This window comes from Geotrypetes seraphini, chromosome 6 (genome assembly GCF_902459505.1).
Source record: "Geotrypetes seraphini chromosome 6, aGeoSer1.1, whole genome shotgun sequence".
Taxonomy (NCBI): Eukaryota; Metazoa; Chordata; class Amphibia; order Gymnophiona; family Dermophiidae; genus Geotrypetes; species Geotrypetes seraphini.
Window position 1 is genome coordinate 9682188 of NC_047089.1, and position 24225 is coordinate 9706412.

The window sequence follows — 24225 nt, forward strand, 5'->3', positions numbered from 1 at the left end:
TGTCATTGACACACATTGGTCAGCAGTATCGCAGCCTTCAATGGGAAGATAGCTGGTGGCTCTCCTTCAGCTCATTTGGGTCCAAAGTAGCCCAGACTTAAAAATTAGTGAAGACCACTAACCTAGTGTGTTGAGGGGGTTTTCTCCCCCTCCTTAAAAATTTTTCCAGTCGCTACATACCAGTTCCAGAACACATTCCAGGAAAGGCCATCTGCAGTAGGCTATTTTACTTAACTAAATACTATCACCCTTTGAAAGTACTCCTTGAGAAACAGCTTAGTTTTTTTTTATTGTAACAGTAATTCTTGTGCAATAGAAACATCAATCTTGACCAATGGGTTTTAGCCCTCCTTGACTGTAAAGAGCCTCATTTTACATATTCTCTGCCTCCCCTCACTCTGGGCTGGGTTGTACCTTCTCAGTCTTTCTATATGCAAAGTTGTAGAAGCTTGTCTGTTCTGCTTGAGTTTATTTTCTAATTGTTTGGGTTTGTGCTGCAGAGGCTCTCTGTTCCCCCAAGATATCTCTGGCTGCGAGAAGACACAGACACTTGGGTTAGAGGTCTGTAGCCCACAGGCACTTGCTTTGCTTGATTCCTGTGTGGCCAGCTTGCTTCAACAGTTTGGAGGCTCAGGAACTGTTCCTTTGATAGCAAGCTCACCCCAGCTCTCATCTGCAGTGGGTTTGAGCAACAGTAACAAGGCTCATAGATCTCAGTGCTATAGAAGCCATACCAGGCAAAGAAATGGGCTTGGACAGATACTCAATATGGCATTAGCTTAGCTACTGGGGTCCATGGTGGCGATGATAGAAGTGGTCCTCTGGGTGAGAGTACATTTGCATCCTTTCTAGGAGGTTTTCCTGGTGGTCCCCACAGATGGATTCCCTGGATTTCCCTCTGCCTTGGACATGCACAGCTTGAACTAGTGGTTGAAGCCACAGTCCTTCTCCTGGGGTTTACCTCTGCACATTGCTATATGGGTAATATTGATGACAGATGCCAACCTAGGTAGCTGGGGAGCTCACTACAAAGGGCAACCGCTGCAAGATTGATGGTTGCCTTCGCAGTGGAGTTGGTCCATAAATTGATTAGAGTTGAAAGCAATATCACACTCTTGACCAATGGAATGGGCCTGAGCAGTCCCTGGATCCAAGTGTGGGACAGGTAAGCCTGCTGCCAGTACTGTGGAACCAAACTCAGAATCTATTCTGGCTGTGAAATCCACCCTATAACATTTGGTGAAAGTATGATGGCTGGACCACGTGCAACTTTCTTCAGGTGAGTCTGATCTTACTTCCACCCAGAATGATGCAATGCCTCTTGTGGAGTATACTTTCACGGCCACAGGAAATTGTTTCCTGCTCCTGATATAAGCTGAAGAAATCATTCAAATGGTCGCCTTTGATGTCAGCCTACCTTTCTGTGCAGCCCCCAGAAGCACAAAGAGATGCTTAGAAAGTCGAAACGCGGTTGTTACTTCCAACATCAGGGATTTCAGAATCTTGTTCTTCATTGCTACAGGAGGTGAAAAGGCCAAGAGATACCAGCCCATCCTGAATCACCATATATGGGACACAGATAGTGCAAGTCTATCCAATACTGGCCTTAGAAAATAATGGTTATAAATTAAAGAACTACTGTAATTAGAGATCCTCCTGTGTTTATCCCACGCTTTTAAAAATTCCATTACTGTTTTCCTCTCCACCACTTCCCTTGGGAGGGCATTGCAGGCATCCACTACCCTCTCCATTAAAAGTAATTTCCTAACATTACTCCTAAGTCTTCTCCCTGCCCTCTAGTTTTACCATTTTCCTTTGCTGGAAAAGATTTGGTTCTGTATTGAGTTAATCCAATAAAAAATGTATCACCTTAGTTCCTTTGGTTTTAGTTTATTTCTATATATTACCTTGGCAAGTGGACTAACATGGTCACTGCTGCTGCTACTATTACTATTATTATTTATTTCTATAGTGCTACCAGATGCACACAGTGCTGTACAGAATCACAATGAAGATAATCCCTACTCAAAAGAGCTTACAATCTAAACAGGATGTCATGGATACAGTTAAGGGGAACGGTTAATCTGCTGGCTGGGTTGGTGGGCAGTAGGGTTATGGATTCAAGGCTATATCAAAAATGTGTGTTTTCATTCTGCTTTAAAACAAGGGGTTTGGTGGGCAAACTGATAATTTATTCTAGGCATAGGGGGCAGCTAGATGAAAGGAAAGAAGTCTAGAACTGGCATGGAGGAGAAGGGTATGGCTAAAAGCAGCTGATCTGAGGAATGCAGTTCTCTGGGAGGTGTATAAGGGAGAGAGGAAAGATATTGAGGGGCAGCAGAACGAACATACTTGTAGGCCAGCAATAGGAGCTTGAACTGTACGCGAATGCAGATAGGGGCCAGTGAAGTGAGTTAAGGAGAGGGATGACATGAGTGTAGTGAGGTTGGAAGAAGATGAGTCAAGCAGCAGAATTTTGCACCAATTACAGGAGGGAGAGGAAGCACTGTAGGAGACCAGCTAGTAGATTGCAGTAATCTAAGCGTGAGGTTACGAGAGTGTGGCCACCATACTATTTCACTTAATATGTGTAATGATTTGCAGATATGTAGTTTATACTGACTTAAAGAATGTTAGTATAGGATGTGAGTTTTTAACAAATAATCTCACTTGGAAGGAAATAGTTCTTCAGTTTCCCAATGGAGAAAATTAGTGTGGGCGGAAAGGGGTTCAGGAATAAAGATGCTTTCATATTCTGGTCTGTTTTTCCACAGTAGGTAAGAGAATGTTTTCAAAACTAAAACAGGATGTGGACAATTCTATAGGGTGACACCTAGAGGAAGGCACTGAATATAGAACATAAGAAACGCCTTCGCCGGATCAGACCTAGGTCCATCTAGTCCGGCGATCCGCACATGTGGAGGCCCAGTTAGGTGCTCCTTATTGGAGACCCAGATTTCCCGTATCCCCCGATGTGATTTGCAAGAAGGTATAGGTTTAGGATGAGCTGGAGAGGGCTTCAGTGCAAACTCCAGTAATTTGGAACATAATAGAAACATGATGGCAGAAACTGCCAGATAGGCAGACTAGATGGTCCATTTGGCCTTTAACCATTATCTTTCTCTCTCAGAGATCCCACCTGTCTATCCCAGGCCCTTTTGAATTCAGACACAGTCTCTTGTCTCCACCACCTCTTCTGGGAGACTTCCATGCATCTACCACCCTGTCTGTAAAAAGGTATTACCTTAGATTACGCTGGAGCCTATCACCTCTTAACTTCATCCTATGCCCTTTCATTCCAGGGCTTCCTTTCAAATGATGATCTGTGTCCAGCAAATGGCAAGATAGTTTGGATAGGCTGGAATGGACTTAGGTTCCAGCTACTAGAGTTGCCATCAGTGTCTCAGAAATGCCAAAGAAAGAGTCATAGGATAGGTGGCAAAGTTCAGGTGTGGATTAAGAATTGGTTATTGGATAGAAAACAGAGGGTAGGGTTAAATGGTCATTTTTCTCAATGGAGGAGAGTAAATTGGAGTGCCGCAGGGATCTGTACTGGGACCGGTACTATTTAACTTTTTTATAAAAGATTTGGAAATTGGAACGACAAGTGAGGTGATTAAATTTGCAGATGACACTAAACTGTTCAAAGTTGTGAAACCGCATGCAGATTGTGAAAAATTGCAGGTAGACGTTAGGAAATTGGAAGACTGGGAGTTCAAGTGGCAGATGAAATTTAATGTGGACAAATGCACATTGGGAACAGTAACCTGAATCACAGTTACTGGATGCTAGGGTCCACCTTGGGGGTTAGCGCCCAAGAAAATAATCTGGGTATCATTGTAGACAATACGATGAGACCTTCTGCCCAATGTGCGATGGCGGCCAAAAAAGCAAACGGGATGCTTGGAATTATGTCAAAAGGGATGGTTAACAAGACTAAGAATGTCATAATGTCCCTGTATCGCTTCATGGTGCGACCTCATTTGGAGTATTGTTTTCAATTCTGGTCTCCTTAGCTCAGGAAAGATATAGCGGCATTAGAAAAGGTTCAAAGAAGAGGGACCAAGATGGTAAAGGGAATGGAACTCCTCTCGTACGAGAAAAGACTAAAACAGTTAGGGCTCTTGAGCTTGGAAAAGAGACGGCTGAGGGGAGATACAATTGAAGTCTACAAAATCCTGAGTGGAATAGAACGGGTACAAGTGGATCGATTTTTCGCTCTGTCAAAAATGACAAAGACTAGGGGACACTCGAAGTTACAAGGAAATACTTTTAAAACTAATTGGAGGAAATTTTTTTCACTCAGAGAATAGTTAAGCTCTGGAACGCGTTGCCAGAGGATGTGTAAGAACAGATAGAGTAGCTGGTGTTAAGAAAAGTTTGAACAAGATCCTGGAGGAAAAGTATACCATAGTCTGTTATTGAGAAAGACATGGGGGAAGCCATTGCTTGCCCTGTATTGGTAGCATGGAATATTGCTACACCTTGGGTTTTGGCCAGTTACTAGTGACCTGGATTGCCCACCGTGAGGACGGGCTACTGGGCTTGAAGGACCATTGGTCTGACCCAGTAAGGCTATGTTCTTAATCACGAATTAATGAGTGCAGCTGTTGAGCAGATTGGATGGATCACTTAGCTCTTTAACTACTGTATCTTATTACTACTACTACTAATCATTTCTATAGCACTGCCAGACGCACAAAGTGCTGTACATTACATTATCCTTGTAAGAGACAATCCCTACTCAACAGAGCCTACAATCTAATCAGACAGACAAGCAGGACAATTAGCGTAGAGCAGTGTTTTTCAACCTTTTTACACCTATGGACCGGCAGAAATAAAAGAGTAATTCTGTGGACCGGCATCGGTCCATGGATCAGCGGTTGAAGAACACTGGGCTAAGGCGTGGGCCAGACCCCGCCCCCATAGTACTAATTATAACACTATTTTTTCCATTCATTTTTCAGATACACAATATAATCTTATTAACAACACATAATGGTTAACCACAAAATTAAACTATATAAAGCACACTGACAGCAGATGTAAATTCTCAAAATTGACATAATTCAATCACTAAATTAAAAAATAAGATCATTCCCCCCTACCTTTGTTGTCTCCCTCCCTCCATGCTGTGCCTTACCTTTTTGCCTGCTCCCGCCTGGCCATTTTATGCTGCCCCCGGTATTATCTTTAGGCCAGCTCCTTGTGCGTCCCGTGCCTCATCTGGAAGCCTTCCCTCTGACATTGCAACGTCAGAGAGAAGGCTTCCGATTCAGGCGCAGGACGCTTGTAGGAGCCACTGCCCGTGGCTTTGTGCACTGAATCAGTGAGGAAGAGGGAGCTGGCTCGAAGATAACACCGCATCAATCGCACCGTGGACCTGATGCACGTGCTGGCCCTGTGGACCGGCACTGGTCCATCACATGAACCAGTGGTTGAAGAACACTGGCGTAGAGAATTACAGATGAAGTGACAAAATAGACACGGGAACTTTACAGGTGGATTGGAGTTAGTAATATAGGCTGCTTTTAACATTTATCACATTGGCAGGTACCTATGTGCACTAGGCACTATTTTATAAGGCAGCACTTAAAGAGTCATAGGAGTAGAGTCAAGAAAGTGCACCAAAATTTAGGTGTGAAAAATACGGGTGTTAAATGCTGATTCTATAACAGCAATTGTGTGTAAATATAGAATAGATCGAAAGTCAGCATATGTGTGGCTATCTTTAGGTGGAGCACTTGCACCGTGGTGGAAATGGCTGCACCTAAAGTGGGCAGTTGAGCAAGTGATATTCTAGTACAAGACACGGCCCCTTCGTAGTTGGATGCGGGTGTGTGCCAATTTGTACAAAGTAATGCCACTTAAGGGCCAAGGCCTATCGTTGCCTAATTCAATCATTAAGTTCTACAAGCATTTGGGCATGGACCTTTACAGAATCTGGCCCATAGTGCCTAACTGCAATGAGGGCATACATGAGTAGAGAATAGGTGGGACATAGGCATATCTCCTAATTATGCGCATCACTTGGCACACCAACTTATGCCTGCCATTGACTTGGCATAAGAGGGTCTGCCTACACATGGGCATACCAATGCTGATCTTACGCTGGTATTCTATAATGGAATCTTGGCACCAAACTCCCTTTATAGAACTGGCACTAGCCACACAACATTGGGCACCTAGATTGAGGTGCCAATTTGTAGAACAGCCCTTCACTTGAATTAATCTATCATTTTGGATAAAATAATTCCCTTTAAAAAGAGTGGATTCTTCTGCTCTCTAGGCCATTGGCTAAAGATGGGTCTTCAAAATGAAACGCTAGTACAGCTGCTCCTCCGACCAGCTGAAAGCTTACTTAACTTGATCTCGCTCTTACAAGTCCATCGTTGTAAGTGGGATATCAAAGCTGAGCATTTGAAGCTTCTTAGCTCTCTTCAACGAATATTCGAGGATCTTTCCATACTCCGCCTGGACTTCCTTCAGCAGGGTCAAGGCTTCTCCATGCTCTTTCCGTGGAGCCATCTTTTTCAGTAGGGGTGCTGCAAAGATCCCAAATTTTATTTCAGTGGTAGAACTGTAAGAGGCTATACACTTACCCTTTGAGTGTTCAGAATTGGTCTCTAATTACTTGTTTGGAAGAGTTTGTGCTAGGACTAGATTACCAACCTCTGAACTAGCCTGGGACTCCCACTTACTCTTTTATTTTTATTTTCCAGGACTAGCTGAGCTACTTCTGCTTATAGTCCACTGCAAACATATCTCATAGCTCTCTGTTTTCCTTATGAAAATCAGTATTACAGCACTGGAGTAAAACTAACAATAAGCCAGCAGCCCCAGAAATGATAGAGCCGTGCTCTCATCTTTCTGGATCTTCCAGTACTGGGGGAAGAGTTAACTGTTTCTGGTGTGCTAGATAAGAAGTGATGATGAAATGCATTGCTCGCCTGTGGGTTTCAGGCACTTTGTCAACTTGCCTTTCATGGGCGGACAGAGCTTCAGGGCTTGAGGAACTCTGGCAGTGGCTCAGCCCACCTTTCAATGATTTCCTAAATATGCCAGTGCTTCTCATTCCTAATTATGTTTTTGTATAGTCTGCTGTTTGGCTATGCTGAACTGACAGGACTAGGCAACAAGTAACCATGGGCAAGTTCCTTGACCTCCCTCAGATATTCATTGTAAATGCTCTGGGAAAACATGAATTCGCTTGTAAAGTGCTGATTACAAGGGTAAGCAAAATTCCTCAACTGACCTGAATTCCAGTGGGGAATGCCTGCTCTCAGCTGCCTGGCACCATGACTGCTCCTCTTCTACCTTGGGACCCTGTGACAGAAGAAAGGCGACTGCTCCTCTCCAAGTACAAGACCTTGGGGTTTTTCTTAGCCTGGGACCTTGTGCTGGAATAAAGGCAGTCAAGTGTAGTCTGCTTCTGTGTATAACAGAAGCAGAGCATAAGCAACTAGGCCAGTCCCAAGAGGAAGGAGCACCCAGACTGAGTCTATTGAAGAAATATTTAAAGGTTAAATATCAATTTTTAAGGCCTTTGCATCATTCCACGAGGGTTACAACAGCTAACTTTTCAGGATGTTGCTAATGCAAATTAATTTACCTTGCGATATACATTAAGAATATCCTGAAAACACAACCCAGATATAACCCTCAAAAGATTTCCTTCTAGACTACCACTGTTAAGGGGTGGACCGATGCTCAGAACCTAATGCTTAGGTTTACCAAATTTTACTATTGTAAAATCTGGACCCCAGGCCCACCCAAGTCACGGCCCATTCCATCCCTGCCTCAACCCCCAGCCCTGTTCTCATGCTCGGAGCTGCGTCAGGAGGGCATCTGACACATACAATGACATCACATACATGCATGTGACATCACCGTGGTGCATCCACACATGCCTTCCCAACACAGTCCCAAGCTGGAAGCTTTTCAAAACCCCTCACCCCTGAAATTTGATATTTCTCTCCTCCACACATACACCCCCCACCCACCTCTCTTAAGTTTCCCACTCCTGCTGATCCAGGCAAGGCCCTGGCTAAAGGCACTAATAAGAAAGGGTACCAAAATCTCAGTCTGGCCTCTGTCCCTCTGGAAGTCTGAAGGTAGACCAGACAGGGATTTTAGCACTATCATCAGTGCTGTGGGCCAGGGCCTTGCCTGCTCCATAGGCTGAGCCAGCCCTGGAGCCAATTAGCACAGGAAACAGCGTGCATACTTAGATGGCTGCAAATTGTATTTATATGTAGTCAAATCAATGTTAATGAGGTCACTTGCTATGCGCTCCCATACTCAGAACACACAAATAAACCCTGCCCTTACCACTGGAACCTACCACCAGCTCAGAGATGGCTGGGGGGGAGGGGAGGGGGTTGAAGAGAGGATTTATTTTCATTTATACTTTAAAATTTGCCAGGTTTTTTTTGTTTATTTTACTTATTTTAAAAATTTCTATTCTTTTTTTTTCTTGTAAAATCTTTTTTTTATAATTCTTTATTCATTTTTACATATTACAACAAGTGTAACATAGAAACACAGTTGACTTGATTAACTTTCATGTACCACATAAATATAATGAATAACCCCCCCAACCTTCCCCTTACATAATTCCAACCCTAATACTCCAAACATATTCCTATATTATTTATACATTATACGATTTTCTAAAATATTACCCATTATTTTATCTTTGGGAAAATGTACATTTCTCATTACAGAAATCTGTTAATGGTCCCCACACCTCCTGAAATTTACCAAAATATCCTCTCTGTGTTACTAATGTTCTTTCCATTTTATAGATATGACTAAGGGAATTCCACCAGAAGCTGTCATTTAATCTGCTATGATCTTTCCAATTGAACGTAATCTGTTGAATGGCAACTCCAGTCAAAATAAATAAAAGCTTATTGTTTTTTGAAGAAATCTGACTCTTTGCTCTCATCTTTTATTCTATTGTCCATTTATATTATTATTTTGGAAATCAATTTGGCCTCAAATAGGATGTTAGAAAATCCAGTGGCCTTGACATATGATACGATTTTATTCGGTACGTTAATGAGAGCAAAGAGTCAGATTTCTTCAAAATTTGCCAGTTTTGATTTATTTTGCAAGTGGAAAGAAGTCCGTGCAAGCCTGTAAGCACTGCTTCTGAGAAAGAAATATGTCTGAGTAAACCTGAAAATGAAAGCACACGTTGGCACCTGTTTTCTTAAATATAAGCCTTTTAAGGGAAAAAAAATTTGAAAAGCTTAAAAGGTGCAGAAGAATTGTGGCGATATGTGCTCCACTTCAGGTTTTGCCTGGTGCATGCACACAAGAGCTGCACTGTGAAACTCATGTGCCAGGCACTTTCCTCCCCTTTACTTTCAGTCTCACAGCATGCATATCATTTGAATTTCATTAGCTTTTTATTCTATAACATCTAGAACCCACTCTAATCTCACATTAGATTCTGGGCGGATAGCAACATTGAAACATAAGAACATAAGAAATGGCTTCGCCGGATCAGACTCTAGGTCCATCCAGTCCGGCGACCCGCACCCGCGGAGGTCAGACTAGGTGTTCCCTGCTGAGAAACCTTGTTTACTCGTATCCCCCAACAGGGCCGCCATCAGAAATTTCTGGGCCCCTTACTAAGCAATCCTTTTGGCCCCCCACGCACCCCTTCCCCCCCCTGACCCCCCCTTCTTCCATGGGCTGAATGCACACATACTTTTCTCTGTCGCCACACTCTTTGACCAAAAGATTTGTAAGCCTGCAACCACGTCAAGGTAGACTCTTTCAGCAGGGCCCTAACCTAACCTAAACTAAACTAAACTAATCTATACCTATCTATTCTAAACTAGCATATGTCTAATACTGAACTAATAACAAACTAACAAACATCTGCATAATAAATAACTAATGAATAATAGTGCTAGTAGCTCTAATTCACTTTTGAATGTAAAATCTCGGTTAAGGATTTCTTTTGACCTTTGTAGGCCAGAAGTAGATCACAATTGCACAATATTTTTTGTAACAAGTATTAAATGTGTTTTTATAAATACTGTAAGCTTAATAAATATATCAGAAAAAACTACACATCTGAGCGCATATCTGAACATACACATCTGTATGATCCCATTCTCCTCTGCTTGCTTATAGCTGCATCATGCATGTTAAAAATGTACGATATGTTGATATGTACACCTTCCCATCCATCCTCCTCAGCCTATCCTTACACATCCACAGCTGCATGTTAATGATGATGTATATGTTATGATGATAAATAAGTGCATATGAGCACATCATTAACATGCAGCTATGGATGAATATAAAAAAGAAACAATATTCTGTACAATCGTCAATTTATAAATCAGCGTCTTCTCCCCATTCTCTCTTCCCCATTTCCCTACAGCGTCCTCAGCCCACTCTCTCTCCACTTTCCTTCAGCACACGCACATAAAAACAAGCAAGTAATTTATATCATTTTCATTCTATTCATTCATAGAAATTAAAGTCTAAATAATGCCAGTCACATAACAAAACATGATTTTACAAAAATAATTCCCTGCACAGTCAAGCCTTCAAGGATTACTAGATGTCTTTCAGCAGTTCCCCTCCCTCCCTCCCCCTTACCTTTGCGGCCAAGTCAAAATGATCTACCAACAATAAAATTTTAAAAACACAAAGCACGCTGTACGCAGAGAAAATGTTAATTATCATTTATATTCTGCGGGTTTTCAAAGAGGTCAAGGCAGATGACTTTATGCAATGTCATAGACAAATAGGCAAATAGGGGGCGTGGCTTGGACGCGAACGATGACGGTTGGATAAAGAAAGAGCTCCACACAGACAAGCTTAAATTTCAGAAAACTACAAAAAAAAAAACGTTCTTGATGGCATAATAAATTGGAGTTTACCTCTTTGATTGGGTCGGAGAGATATTTGAAGGAGAAAAGGTGCCGTTTTTGTTTGTTTCCTGGGAGGCGAGGTGAAAGGCTGAATCCGTCTCAACGGCTTTTCAGTGTTGCCAGGGAGGTCCGATACGTCGTGAGGCTTTCCTTCCCTCCTCTTTGGCACGATTAAAGCTCTCAACGACAGAGGTAGCAAATCGGGTCCCCCAGGCAGAGGCGGCAAGATCAGGACCGCTGACATAAGCGACAAGATCGGGTCCCCGTTGGCAGAGGCGCCAAGATCGGGTCCCGTTGACAGAGGCGGTAAGATCGGGTTCCCGCTGGCAGAGGCGGCAAGATTGGGTCCCCCAGGCAAAGGCAGCAAGATTGACTTTTAAGTGTTGCCAGGGAGGGCTGGTCCGGGACGTAGAGCAGGAGGAAAGATTTCCCGAAGGTGGGGGTTTACAGGCGGTTGCTCGGTGCACCACGACCGCGGCCATCTTGGATCGGGAAAAAAAAAAGAAAAAAAATTTACAAAGTCTGGGTCTGCCGATGAGCTGCCTAGTGACAAGGATAAAGGTTTTTTTTTTTGAAATGCCTGATGCCTGTTTAAACTAAGGAAATGGGCTGCTTTGAAATAGCTGTCCTCTGCTGGAAATGAGGAGAGGTCTGCAGTGAAATTTACTTGGCAACGGTTTTTTTTTTTCAACTATTTCCTTGCTGCTAACTTCAAAAATAAACTGTGAAGGATCAGTATAAATGTCAATCTCTACTGCGGTAATTCAAGAGATTCAGATATAAGAGACTGTAGGTTTTTGGGCTCTGAGAAAGGACAAATAAAAGGATTGGTAATTTCTTTGACCTGAAGAAAAGTGACATTGAGGCAGTTGAGAGAAACTGAAATACATATACATGCACATTGAAAGATTAAAGTAAATATATTGGATGGAATATTGCTCTCCTCGGTAAAAGCTGCGATTGGGCTTGTAAGAGAAGAGCTAGAAAAGAAGGCTGCAAATTTTTTCAGGCAATATACCAACAACGAGTTTGCAATAGAGCCTAAGACAAATAACTTACAGTTGTTTAAGAATACTGAAAAAAAAAAAAAAAAAAAAAAAAAGGGCGTGGCTTGGACGAATGGTTGAATAAACGAATAGCTCCTTATATGCAAATATATTAAAAAGAATTACTACCAAATATTTAAAGAAACTAAAATATATATTGAAATATGACTTCAACTAAACAAAATAAAGCTGACTTGGGAGCTGGAACATCAGGAAGCAATAAGAGGTCGAAACCTGAGCCAGGTACACCCTCTAAAATCCCATTACCAACAGAAAAAAATCTGGATGTTATGGAAGAACTAAGACAAATAAAAGAAATTGTCTTAGATAGTAACAAAAAACTACAAAAAGCAATGGAAGATGCTGCAATCCTAACTAAAAGAGTGGACATTACAGAGAATAGAATTTCAACATTAGAAGATATTACAGAACAATTAAATACAGACATGAATTACAGCAAAATCATATGGAAAGAAATAACAGAGATAAAAAAAAATCTTGAAGACAGCCGGAACCGTGAAAGACGGAATAATTTAAGAATAATCGGATTACCTGAAGGAGTGGAAAAGAATGATCCGATTGCATTTCTTGAAAAATTTCTACCTAAAATACTACCACTGAAATTTAAAACGGAATTGGAAATTGAAAGAGCTCATAGGATTCCAACACAAAGAAATAACACTCAAACAGGTCCAAGAACTTTAATTTTCAAACTTTTAAGACACCAACAAGCAATTGAAATATGCCAAATAGCCAAGGAAATCAAAAATCTTAAATGCCAAGATTCAAAAATATACATTGTCCCGGACTTTGCAAAAGAAACAGCAACAAGAAGAAAACTAGACATGAGACCACAACTAAGATCTCTAGGAGCTAGATTTGGGCTCCTGTACCCGGCAATTATGAAGGTTACCGTTGCTAACAAAACGCAAAACTTTACAGATCCAAAAAAACTACAGGAATTTATAAATCAACTGGAGCAACCTATGACAATCTAAAGAACAATTAATGGGTTCATACTAAAGACTATTGACGGTTAAAGAAAGATCAAAACGGAAAGCAATGGAAAAAGAACACACAAGGATCGAATTAAAAACTTAAATAACTTGCAACATTCTCCATGGAAAACAAGAAAACTGAAAAATACAAAAATTCTAGAATTCTACTCAGAATAAATAGAATAAACTTAATGGCAGGAACGTAAATGATTTGAAACACATCTCCGAACTCAAATGATGACGAAGAAAGTTTCTTCATCAAACTTAAAAATGTACTGATTGAATGCGAAATTTTGAAAGCGGAGTAATAGTGAGAAAGAAAATCATCCTTCAATCACAACGAAGATTTTAAAATATGAAGTAATTGGTTTGATGTATTTCCGGTTGAAGGTGGTACTTCGGATTTAATTTTGCGTTTCAGATACATTAAAATGCATTTCAAATACGAAATATATGAAAAGAATAAATCTGAAACGCAAATATTATGTTCTTTTATTTAATAAGTTGAATTTAGTATCCACAATAGTTCAACCTGGGAATCATATATGGGAGATAAAAGAAGGGTTTTTGGCACAAGACTTCACTCTCGTCTGCACAGGCCTCAGATACTTTAAAATCATAGATGTCTAGAGAGTATGCTATTGAGACAGAACTTACAAAAACACTGATGGGAGTGTTAGCTTCTCTTAATTGACAACTCTCTCGTGAATCATAAGAAAATAATGAATATAAGAGACGGGAGGATTCCTGTGCTAGAGACTCTTGTTACAGTTCTGAGGAAAAAGGCTAAATTGGAAAGCTCTTTAAAGTAAAAATAATATACCACCTGAAAAGGAATGAATAGTAATTGAAATGTTCTTAGATATAATTGATTTAATATAATCATTCTTATGGATTTAAAAATATACAAATACAAAAAATAATCTTTCAATACATAAGAATGAAAAAATGGTAGTACTTTAGATAATTATTAATAGCTTGTCGGAGTTATCTAAATCTAACCTCAACCTGCGTATCCAAGTTTTCGTAATTAATAAGGGGGGGAAGGGAGGGATAAGAGGGATGGGAGGGAATAAAAGGGAAATATATAAGGAAATCATGGGAATAAAGGAAAAAAGAGAAATGAAATACTTAAAACATTGGGAAAATATACATAATTTAATACCTGAAAATTTAAAAATAAATGGATATTAAAATTATGTCTTTAAATGTTAACGGTCTAAATCATATGATAAAAAGGAAAAAAGCACTATCATTTTTAAAAAGGCAAGATGCAGATATATGCCTTATACAAGAGACCCACCTTTCACATATAGAATCTAAAAAGCTAGAAGGAGGCTGGGTCAAACAGTGTTTTTTCTCACCAGCTATAGGGAAAAAGGCAGGTGTTGCTATTTTAATTAATAAAAAATGCTCTGCTTCATTTAAACTAAAAGCTTCAGATATTCATGGAAGATGGATAATGGTGGAAATGAATATGGGAAATACTACCATGACGTTAATCAATATATACGCCCCTAATTCGAACCAAAATGAATTCTTTAAAACTCTTCAACAACTGATCATACCACTGGCTACTTCAAATCTTATAGTAGCAGGGGACTTCAATGCTGTAATGGATCCTTTATTAGATAAAAACCCAAGTAGAGTTATGAAATCTATGGGACTAGATAATTTGATTCAATCTTGTGATTTAATAGATATATGGAGAATACTTCATTTTGATGGTCGGGAATTTTCTTTCTGTTCTCATGTTCACAATTCTTTTTCAAGAATAGATTATATCTTTACTTCAAATCATCTTGCACATCAAGTGACACAAGCAGCCATTGATCCAATTATTCTATCTGACCATGGTGGAGTGTGGATCAAAATTAAAATTACAGATCAAAATAATAACAGACCAATTTGGAAAATGGATAATACAATGTTGGTTGACCAAAACTTTTGTGAAAATCTTCTAACAAAAATGAAAGAATTTTTTCAAATAAATGATAATGATGATATTAACAGAGAAACTTTATGGGATGCTTTTAAGGCATCAATTAGAGGACAAATAATTTCTTATTCGGCTTTTCTAAAAAAACAAATTAAAAAACAATTTTTAATCTTAGAAAAAGAGATTAAAAATTTAGAATCAAAACTTATAGAAAAATGGGAATATTCTATTCAACAAGAATTATTAAAATTAAAAGGTAAATATAATGAGATCTCATCTAAGATGATTAGAAAAGATTTATTTTCTCAACAAACATTGTATTATGGTAATTCAAACAAATCAGGAAGAATATTGGCAAACTATCTTAAAGCGAAAAAAAGAAAAACAAAATTAATAGCAATAAAAGATGAAAATGGAAATACATATACACAAATTGAACCTATTTTAAAACAATTCTTAAAATTCTATAAATCTCTTTATTCTTCCGAAAATTATCTAAATAAAGAAAAAGATGGTCTTGAATTTTTAAAAATGTTAGAGGGTCCAAAAATTCCTGAACATATAAAACGAAGTTTGGAAGAACCAATATCACTAAAAGAATTAGGAACAGCTTTGAAGTCCCTTAGAGTTGGATCCGCTCCAGGTGGTGATGGATATACAGTGGAATTTTATAAAACATTTCAAAATTTTTTATTACCCTATTTATTAAATCTCTATCAATATCAGCTCAATAAAGGTTATATTAAAGGCACTATAGCAGAATCTTTGACTATTGTTTTGCCAAAGTCCAATAAAGATCCCACTTTGGTCTCAAACTATAGACCAATATCTTTAATAAATGTAGATGGAAAATTATTAGCAAAAATACTTGCGCTAAGATTAGCTAAAGCTCTCCCCCATATAATAGGTATGCATCAAACAGGATTCGTTGCTCAAAGACATTCATCTCACAATACCAGATTAACATTCCATATGTTATATTTAACAAAGAAAATGAATGAACCTACTTTTGCAATTTCATTAGACGCAGAAAAGGCCTTTGATAGAGTAGAATGGCCTTTTATGTATCAAGCAATGGAATGGTTTGGTATAGGTCCTGGATTTATACAAATGATACAAACAATGTATAGCTCCCCTTCTGCTAGACTATATATTAATAATACGTTTTCAGAAAAATTTAATCTACAGAGAGGAGTTAGACAAGGATGTCCCTTATCCCCTTTGCTGTTTGATATTGTTTTAGAACCCTTAATATTAGCCATCCAACAAGCTAAGGAGATACAGGGTATACCTCATTCAGATAAAGAATATAAGGTATCTGCTTATGCAGATGATTTATTACTATATCTGAAAAATCCAGAATCCACCATTCCACATCTACTTGAATTGATTGAGAAATTTGGAAATTTTTCAGGATATAAAATTAATTGGAATAAATCAGAGATTCTTCCACTAAATATACATTGTACAAAAGGTTTATTTGATACATTCCCTTTTGTTTGGAAGGAAGAATATATTAAATATCTTGGAATTTTGATAACAAAAACAGTAGATGAAACAATGAAAATTAATGAAAAATGCTTATTACAAAAAGTAACAGAAATGTGTGAGCAATGGAATCCTTTGCATTTATCTTGGTGGGGAAGAGTACAAACTGTAAAAATGATGATTTTACCGGTAGTATGTTACCAAATGGGGATGATACCAGTTTTCTTTCAAGATTCGTTTTATACAAAAATAAATAGGACTTTGACAAAATTTATATGGCTTAATAAAAAACCAAGAATTGCTCTAGCGTCATTACAAAAACCAATTAAGGAGGGAGGGGTAAATTTTCCCAACTTTTATAGGTATCATCAAGCCTATATCTTACGTCATGGTATGTATTGGATCCTCCCAGAACCCACAGATAATATTCCAGACTGGTTTTGGCTAGAATGGAGGCTTATATTTCCATTACGTCTTAATCATGTAGTTAGTATCAAGATGCCAAGGTTATACAAAGATCATAAAATATTTATGGATACCTGGAAAACTCTAAAATACATAAGTAATCTTACTCAAATTCCAATTAGTAAATCAACCAACCAAACTATATGGCTAAACCCCAAGATCAAAATTGGCGGTTTTAAAGTCATCTGGAAACATTGGATGATAGCAGGCATCCGCACTCTGGATGATGTAATTAAAAATGATAAATTGCTGGAGTTTTCACAATTGCAACAAAAATTTGGTCTCAATAAAACACAATATTTTAAATGGTTGCAATTGAAGCAATCTATTCAGGAAGGGTTCCCTGAATGGAAAGATCTCGCTAAATATCACAGTTTGGAATTCTTATGTTTCCAGATGGACTCAATAGGTCACAAAGCCGCACAGTGGTATAAATTAATATCCGGATATATAAATAAAAAACCAAAAAATGGTCTTAGAGACATTTGGAGCATTGAGATAAAACACCAAATTAGTGCATCTCAATGGCCACGACTTTGGTCTTGGAGGCTAAAATGTACGGTGTCAGCATCTATGAGACAAACTTGGTTTTTTCTTCTTCATAGAGCTTTTTGGACCCCTACTCGTTTACAAAAAATAGATAGTTCAAGATCTAATAGATGCTGGCACTGTCATATTGAAATTGGGACACTAGATCATCTTTTATTCTTTTGTCCATTTATCCTATCATTCTGGAAATCAATTTGGCCCCAAATTAACAGATTGTTAGAAAATCCGGTAGCCTTGACATATGATACTATATTATTTGGAACAACCATGAGAGCAAAAAGCCAAATTTCATCTAGTAATAACAAACTTTTATTTATTTTAACTGGAATTGCAATACAACAAATTACATCCAATTGGAAACAACACGATAGATTGAATTACATGTTCTGGTGGAATTCGGTATGCCACATATACAAAATGGAACTCGCTATTGCAACACACAAAGGATACATGAATAATTTTAAAAAAATATGGGGACCATTAACCGATTTTTGTAAAGAAGGATAATTTTTCCCATAAATAAAACTTAGAAGACCGTTAACATGATTTCTCTAATGAACTTTTCCCATGATAAGACAATTGTAAAAAGGGAAATGGGGTGGGTTTTTCAATTTTGATTATTACATACTAATTTTACATTTAAAGAATGTATAATAAAATTGATTTATGTATTATTGGTTGGGAAGGAGGGTGGGACAGGGGATTATTATATTAATGTTAAACTTGATATTAATATATTAGTTAGTCAAGTGTGTATTTAAGTTTCTTTTGAGTTAATTTGTAACACTTGTTGTAACACAAAAAATGAATAAAGATTTTAAAACAGGACAAATAGGCAAATATTCCCCCTCCCTTTTTACTAAAACGCGATAGCGGTTTTTAGCGCAGGGAGCTGCGCTGAATGCCCCACGCTCCTCTCAACGCTCATAGGCTCCCTGCGCTAAAAAACGCTATTGCGGTTTAGTAAAAGGGGGCAATAGTGCAAAATATAGACAGCATATATAAATTCTCAAAGCAGACACATTTTGATCACTAAATTGAAAATAAAACCATTTTTCCTACCTTTGGTAATTTCATCAGTCTCTGGTTGCACTTTATTCTTCTGACTGTGCATCCAATATTTCTTCCCTTCTTTCAGCCTCCTGTATGCTTCCTCTCCTCCAGACCTCATTCCCTCCCCAAACTTTTTCTTTGTTTCACCCTGCTCCTTCTTTCTTTTTCTCTCTCTCCATACCCCCTTTCTTTCTGTATGTCTGTTTTTCTCTCTCTCTCTTTCCGTGCCCCATTTTTCTATGTTTCACCCTGCCCCCTTCTTTCTCTCTCCACACCCTCTTTCGTTCTGTATGTCTGTCTTTCTCTCTCTCTCTTTCCATGCCCCATTTTTCTATGTTTCACCCTGCCCCCTTTCTTTCTTTCTGGCTTCCTGTCCCCCCTTTCTTTCTTTCTCCCTGCCCTCCCCTATGCCACCACCATTGGGAAAATGCTGCCACCGCCACTGGGGAATAAGCTGCCACTGCCGCCATCGGGAACAGGCTGGCGCTGAGTTCGCCCTGCTTCTCTTCCCCGCGGGGCCGACCAACTCTCGCCACTCGACGTCAATTCTAACGTCAGAGAGGACGTTCTAGGCCAGCCAGGCAGCGATTGGCTGGCCCAGAACGTCCTCTCCGACGTCAGAATTGACGCGAGTGGCGAGAGTTGGCCGGCCCCACAGGGAAAAGCAGGGAGAACTTGGCGCCGGCCTGTTCCCAATGGCGGCGGTGGCACTTAAATGGCTAAAGAGCCGCAGTTTGCCGGCCTAGGGAGAACACTGGAGGGTGGCCAGCTGTGCACCCCCTTGGGACGTAAACCCGGGGCGGGGCGGACCACCCCCCCACCCTGGTATGCCACTTTCTGTACCTCACTCCCTCCCTATGACCAAAAATTCTCCTTTCTTCTATTCCCCGTATACACAACCATCTCTTTCCCTCCCTTCCTCTCTCCCAAGTCCATGCCTTCTGTGTCCAAAAACTCATTCATTCCCCCACCTCAGCATCTCTTTCCCTCCCTTCCTCTCTCCCAAGTCCTTGCCTTCTGTGTCCAAAAACCCATTCTCTCTCCCACCTCAGCATCTCTTTCCCTCCCTTCCTCTCTCCCAAGTCCATGCCTTCTGTGTCCAAAAACCCATTCCCTCCCCCACCTCAGCATCTCTTTCCCTCCCTTCCTCTCTCCCAAGTTCATGCCTTCTGTGTCCAAAAACCCATTCCCTCCCCCACCTCAGCATCTCTTTCCCTCCCTTCCTCTCTCCCAAGTCCATGCCTTCTGTGTCCAAAAACCCATTCTCTCTCCCACCTCAGCATCTCTTTCCCTCCCTTCCTCTCTCCCAAGTTCATGCGTTATGTCCAAAACGCACTCCCTTTTGTGTTCCGCGTTTGCCTCCCAGCCCATCTTTGCAACTTTCTCAGCAAAACGAAGCTCAAGCCACGAGGCTTGTCTTCTGTTTCCTGCCTGCCCTGCCACGCACAAATAGCCGACCGGAAGTATTCTCCGACGTCAGTGCTGACGTCGGAGGGCAGGCTTTGCTTAAGCCCTCCCTCCGACGTCATCGCTGACATCGGGGAACACTTGCGATCGTCTATATGTGAGCGGCAGGGCAGGCAGGAACAGAAGACGAGCTTCGCGGCTCGAGATGTATTGAACTCCGCGGGTCCCCCGTCCAGCTCTCTCCTGTCCACGTGGGGCGGACTGCCCCTACCCCTAGACTGTGGCCTAGGACCCTGGGGGAGCCCGGGCCCCCTGTCAGCTCCGGGCCCCTGAATGCAGGACTGGTGGTACTGCCCTGATGGTGGCCCTGTCCCCCAATGTGATTTGCAAGAAGGTGTGCATCCAACTTGCTCTTGAATCCCAGAATGCTGGTCTCCATCACGACCTCCTCAGGGAGAGCGTTCCAAGCGTCCACCACTCGTTGTGCAAAACAGAACTTCCTGATATTTTCTTCAGTTCTTACATTGAATCATTAAAAATATTAAGTTTTAAAGAATTTCCAAAATTTTCATTAGTTCTGTTGGACAATCATTCCAAAGCTTAGTACCTATATATTTGAAAGATTTACTAATCAAAGACTTCAATTGAACATGTTTAACTATTAAATAACTAAGCTTCAAAGACTGCTGAAAACGGGAAACAACCCGGTTTACTGGAAAAGATAAATATCTCAATAAACCCTCTGGCGCCATACTTGTATAGCTGAAAACTAACTCTTTTCTCAATCATAAGAACATAAGAATTGCCACTGCTGGGTCAGATCAGTGGTCCATCGTGCCCAGCAGTCCGCTCACGCGGAGGCCCTTAGATCAAAGACCAATGCCCTGAGACTAGCCTTAGCTGCGTACGTTCTGGTTCAGCAGGAACTTGTCTAACTTTGTCTTGAATCCCTGGAGGGTGTTTTCCCCTATAACAGCCTCCGGATGAGCATTCCAGTTTTCTACCACTCTCTGGGTGAAGAACTTCCTTACATTTGCACGGAATCTATCCCCTTTCAACTTTAGAGAGCGTCCTCTCATTCTCTCTACCTTGGAGAGAGTGAACAACCTTTCAACTTTAGAGAGTGTCCTCTCATTCTCTCTACCTTGGAAAGAGTGAACAACCTGTCTTTATCTACTAAGTCTATTCCCTTCATTATCTTGAATGTTTCGATCATGTCCCCTCTGTGTCTCCTCTTTTCAAGGGAGAAGAGGCCCAGTTTCTCTAATCTCTTGCTGTATGACAACTCCTCCAGCCCCTTAACCATTTTAGTCGCTCTTCTCTGGACCCTTTCGAGTAGTACTGTGTTCTTCAGGTATGGCGACCAGTGCTGGACGCAGTATTCCAGGTGAGGGCGTACCATGGCCCGGTACAGCAGCATGATAACCTTCTTTGATCTGTTTGTGATTCCCTTCTTAATCATTCCTAGCATTCTGTTCACTCTTTTTGCCGCGGACGGCTTCATTGACTTGTCAACCAGTACTCCCAAGTTTCTTTCCTGGGGGGTCTCTCCGAGTACCGCACCAAACATCCTGTATTCGTGTATAAGATTTTTGTTACCAACATGCATCACCTTACACTTATCCACATTAAACCTCATTTGCCATGTTGTGGCCCATTTCTCGAGTGTGCTTATGTCACGTTGCAGGTCTTCACAGTCCTTCTGCATCTTCACTACTCTGAATAACTTCGTATCGTCTGCAAATTTAATCACTTTGCTCATTGTACCGATTTCTAGGTCATTTATAAATATGTTGAAGAGCACAGGTCCAAGCACCAAGCCCTGTGGCACCCCATTGGTGACGCTCTTCCAGTCCGACTATTGTCCATTTACCTCCACTGTTTGTTTCCTATGCTCCAGCCAGTTTGTAATCCACGTGAGTATTTCACCCTCGATTCCATGGCTCGCAATTTTTCGATGTAGTCGTTCATGCAGAACCTTGTCAAACGCCTTCTGAAAATCCAGATATACAATGTCGACTGGGTTGCCCTTGTCTATCTGCCTGTTTACTCCCTCGAAGAAGTGCAGCAAGTTCATCAAGCAAGATCTTCCTTTGCTGAAGCCGTGCTTGCTGGTCCTCATCAGATTGTGTCCATCAAGGTGATCAATGATGCGGTCCTTTATCAGCGCCTCTACCATCTTTCCTGGTACCAAGGTCAGTCTCACCGGTCTGTAGTTTCCTAGATCTCCCCTCGAACCTTTCTTGAAGATCGGCGTAACATTCGTCACTTTTCAGTCTTACGGAATCCTTCATGATTTGATCGACAGATTGGCTATTAGTTGAAGCAGTTCAGCTATAGCCCCTTTCAGTTCCTTGATTACCCTTGATTTAATAGTGGAGTAACCCAATCGTGTTTCTTTGGTATAAAAATCAAATGGGCTGCTGTCTTTTGAAATAATTGCAACCTGTTTCTCAAATTTACAGGTCCTTTCACTAAGGTGCGTTAGCCATTTTAGCACGTGCGCTAAATGCTCACACGCGCCAATGTGTCCATAGGATATAATGGATGAGTTCGCATGCGTTAGCGTTTAGCATGCGCTAAAATGGCTAATGCCCCTTTGTTTTTTTTAAATATCTTTATTCATTTTCTTTTTTTTTTTTTTTTTTTTTAATTCTTTATTCATTTTAAAAATCTTTCATCAAGTGTACAGACATCAAAAACAACAACATTAAAATACAACACTTGCGATTCTTTCTAATGTATCTTATAATATGTATAATTATAATTATCCTTCTTCCCTCCCACCCTTCCCATTATTCTTTTCTAAGATGAACAATAAAATGTAAACCCTCCCCCCTCCCCACATTAGATGGTGTATATTTCAATAGAAAAATGGCATTTAATCATTACAAGAAGCAGTTAATGGCTCCCATATTTTAATAAAATGCACCTTTGTAAAAGAGATGGTTAATGTAACACCATAAGACGATTTTTTTTTTTTTTGCACTTTTCCACTGATACGGGGTGGGTGCTATTCGCTTTAGCACTGCATGTTTCAGTTATCGGGGGCCTTAGAGGGAAGCAAGAGAATTGCCCTGCTTCTGAGCTGAAAAAAATGGCCAATCTTCTGGCTGCATTAACTACCAACTTTGCTAATATTGGATTGCAAGGCAGGGTAGTCAAACAACGAGCCTCAAAACTTCAAGTACAGGCTTCTTGATCAACCAGTATTAGACCTGGAAGTCCAATTATTATCATCGACTTGTCTCAAATAGTCGGGAAAAACAGAACAGTGAAAAAAAAACCCAACTCCCATATTTCAAACTGGATCCAACCCCATATATGGGCTCCTTTTACTAAGGTGCGCTAGCGTTTTTAGCTTACGCTACATGAAAAATACGCAAGCTCCGTGGAGGTTTTAGCGTTTAGCGTGTGCGGTATTGTAGCATGCGCTAAAACCGCTAGCACACCTTAGTAAAAGGAGCCCATGGTGTCGAGGCATATGCTGTTTCATCACGCACGTTTGCCTTACCAATTTTACCAAGTCGTGACATTCTCTGTTGTTTATTTATTTGGATTTATATCTTGTCCTCCCAGAAGAGCTCAGAACGGGTTACAAGTTTATATACATAAGACATAAGTATGTCTGTACTATCATCCCAAAAATGGTTGTCAGCCCATGCTTTGTAATCCTAGGCTCACTATACGTACTATTTCTCCCCATACCATGTTTGCCATACTATGTCTGAGAGAGTGGCACAAGGGTTGGGACTGCAACCGCAGCACCCCAAGGTTGTGGGTTCTGCCGTGCACTGCTCCTTGTTCACTTGGACCCCCAATACCCCAGGTACATTAGATCGTTGTAAGCCCACTGGGACAGGGAAAAAAGCTTGAAGACCTGAATTTAGAAAATTGAATAAATAAATAAATATTTTTCCACATTTATACGATCTCCTTAGGCTCAATGTTTGAATGGGGAGAGTGTATATACAGGTGATATTTTCATTTTGCACTTATATACAAAATTGCATTGAAAAAAATACACAAGTGAACTCAGACTTGTTTGTTAAAACTAAATATTCAGAAAACTAAAATTCTCTGGTTTAAAAACACATCAGTAAAACTTTACCACCTACTGTTTCTTTCAGCTCTGGTGTGTTGTTGCCAGTGGAAAAACCTCTCAGGTTTTAGAATTGATTCTAGCTTCAACACTGTCTATGAAATCTCAAGTAAACAACTTAGACTGAAAAGTCTTTTTTTATTGAAAGAATGAAGTGGGAGTTGGCCAAATTTTCAACAAAGATTTATTTGCTTTGTTACTGAAGCCATTAATACTCACTCGCCTAGATTACTGTAACATACTATATTCTAATGTTTCTGATAAATTACTAGAGAAG

At 40.2% G+C, this 24225-nt stretch overlaps 1 protein-coding gene across 5 annotated transcripts in view; it reads right to left on the bottom strand.

The window, feature by feature from the left end:
* Positions 1-5345: 5345 nt before the first annotated feature.
* XRRA1 (X-ray radiation resistance associated 1) overlaps positions 5346-24225 on the bottom strand; it is a 147039-nt gene continuing 128159 nt past the window's right edge. For all 5 annotated transcript variants that reach the window (XM_033948378.1, XM_033948375.1, XM_033948377.1 and 2 more), the window contains one exon: positions 5346-6545. In XM_033948378.1, the coding sequence (XP_033804269.1) occupies positions 6379-6545 (167 nt within the window). In that variant the 3' untranslated portion in view covers positions 5346-6378. The remainder of the gene's footprint in view (positions 6546-24225) is intronic.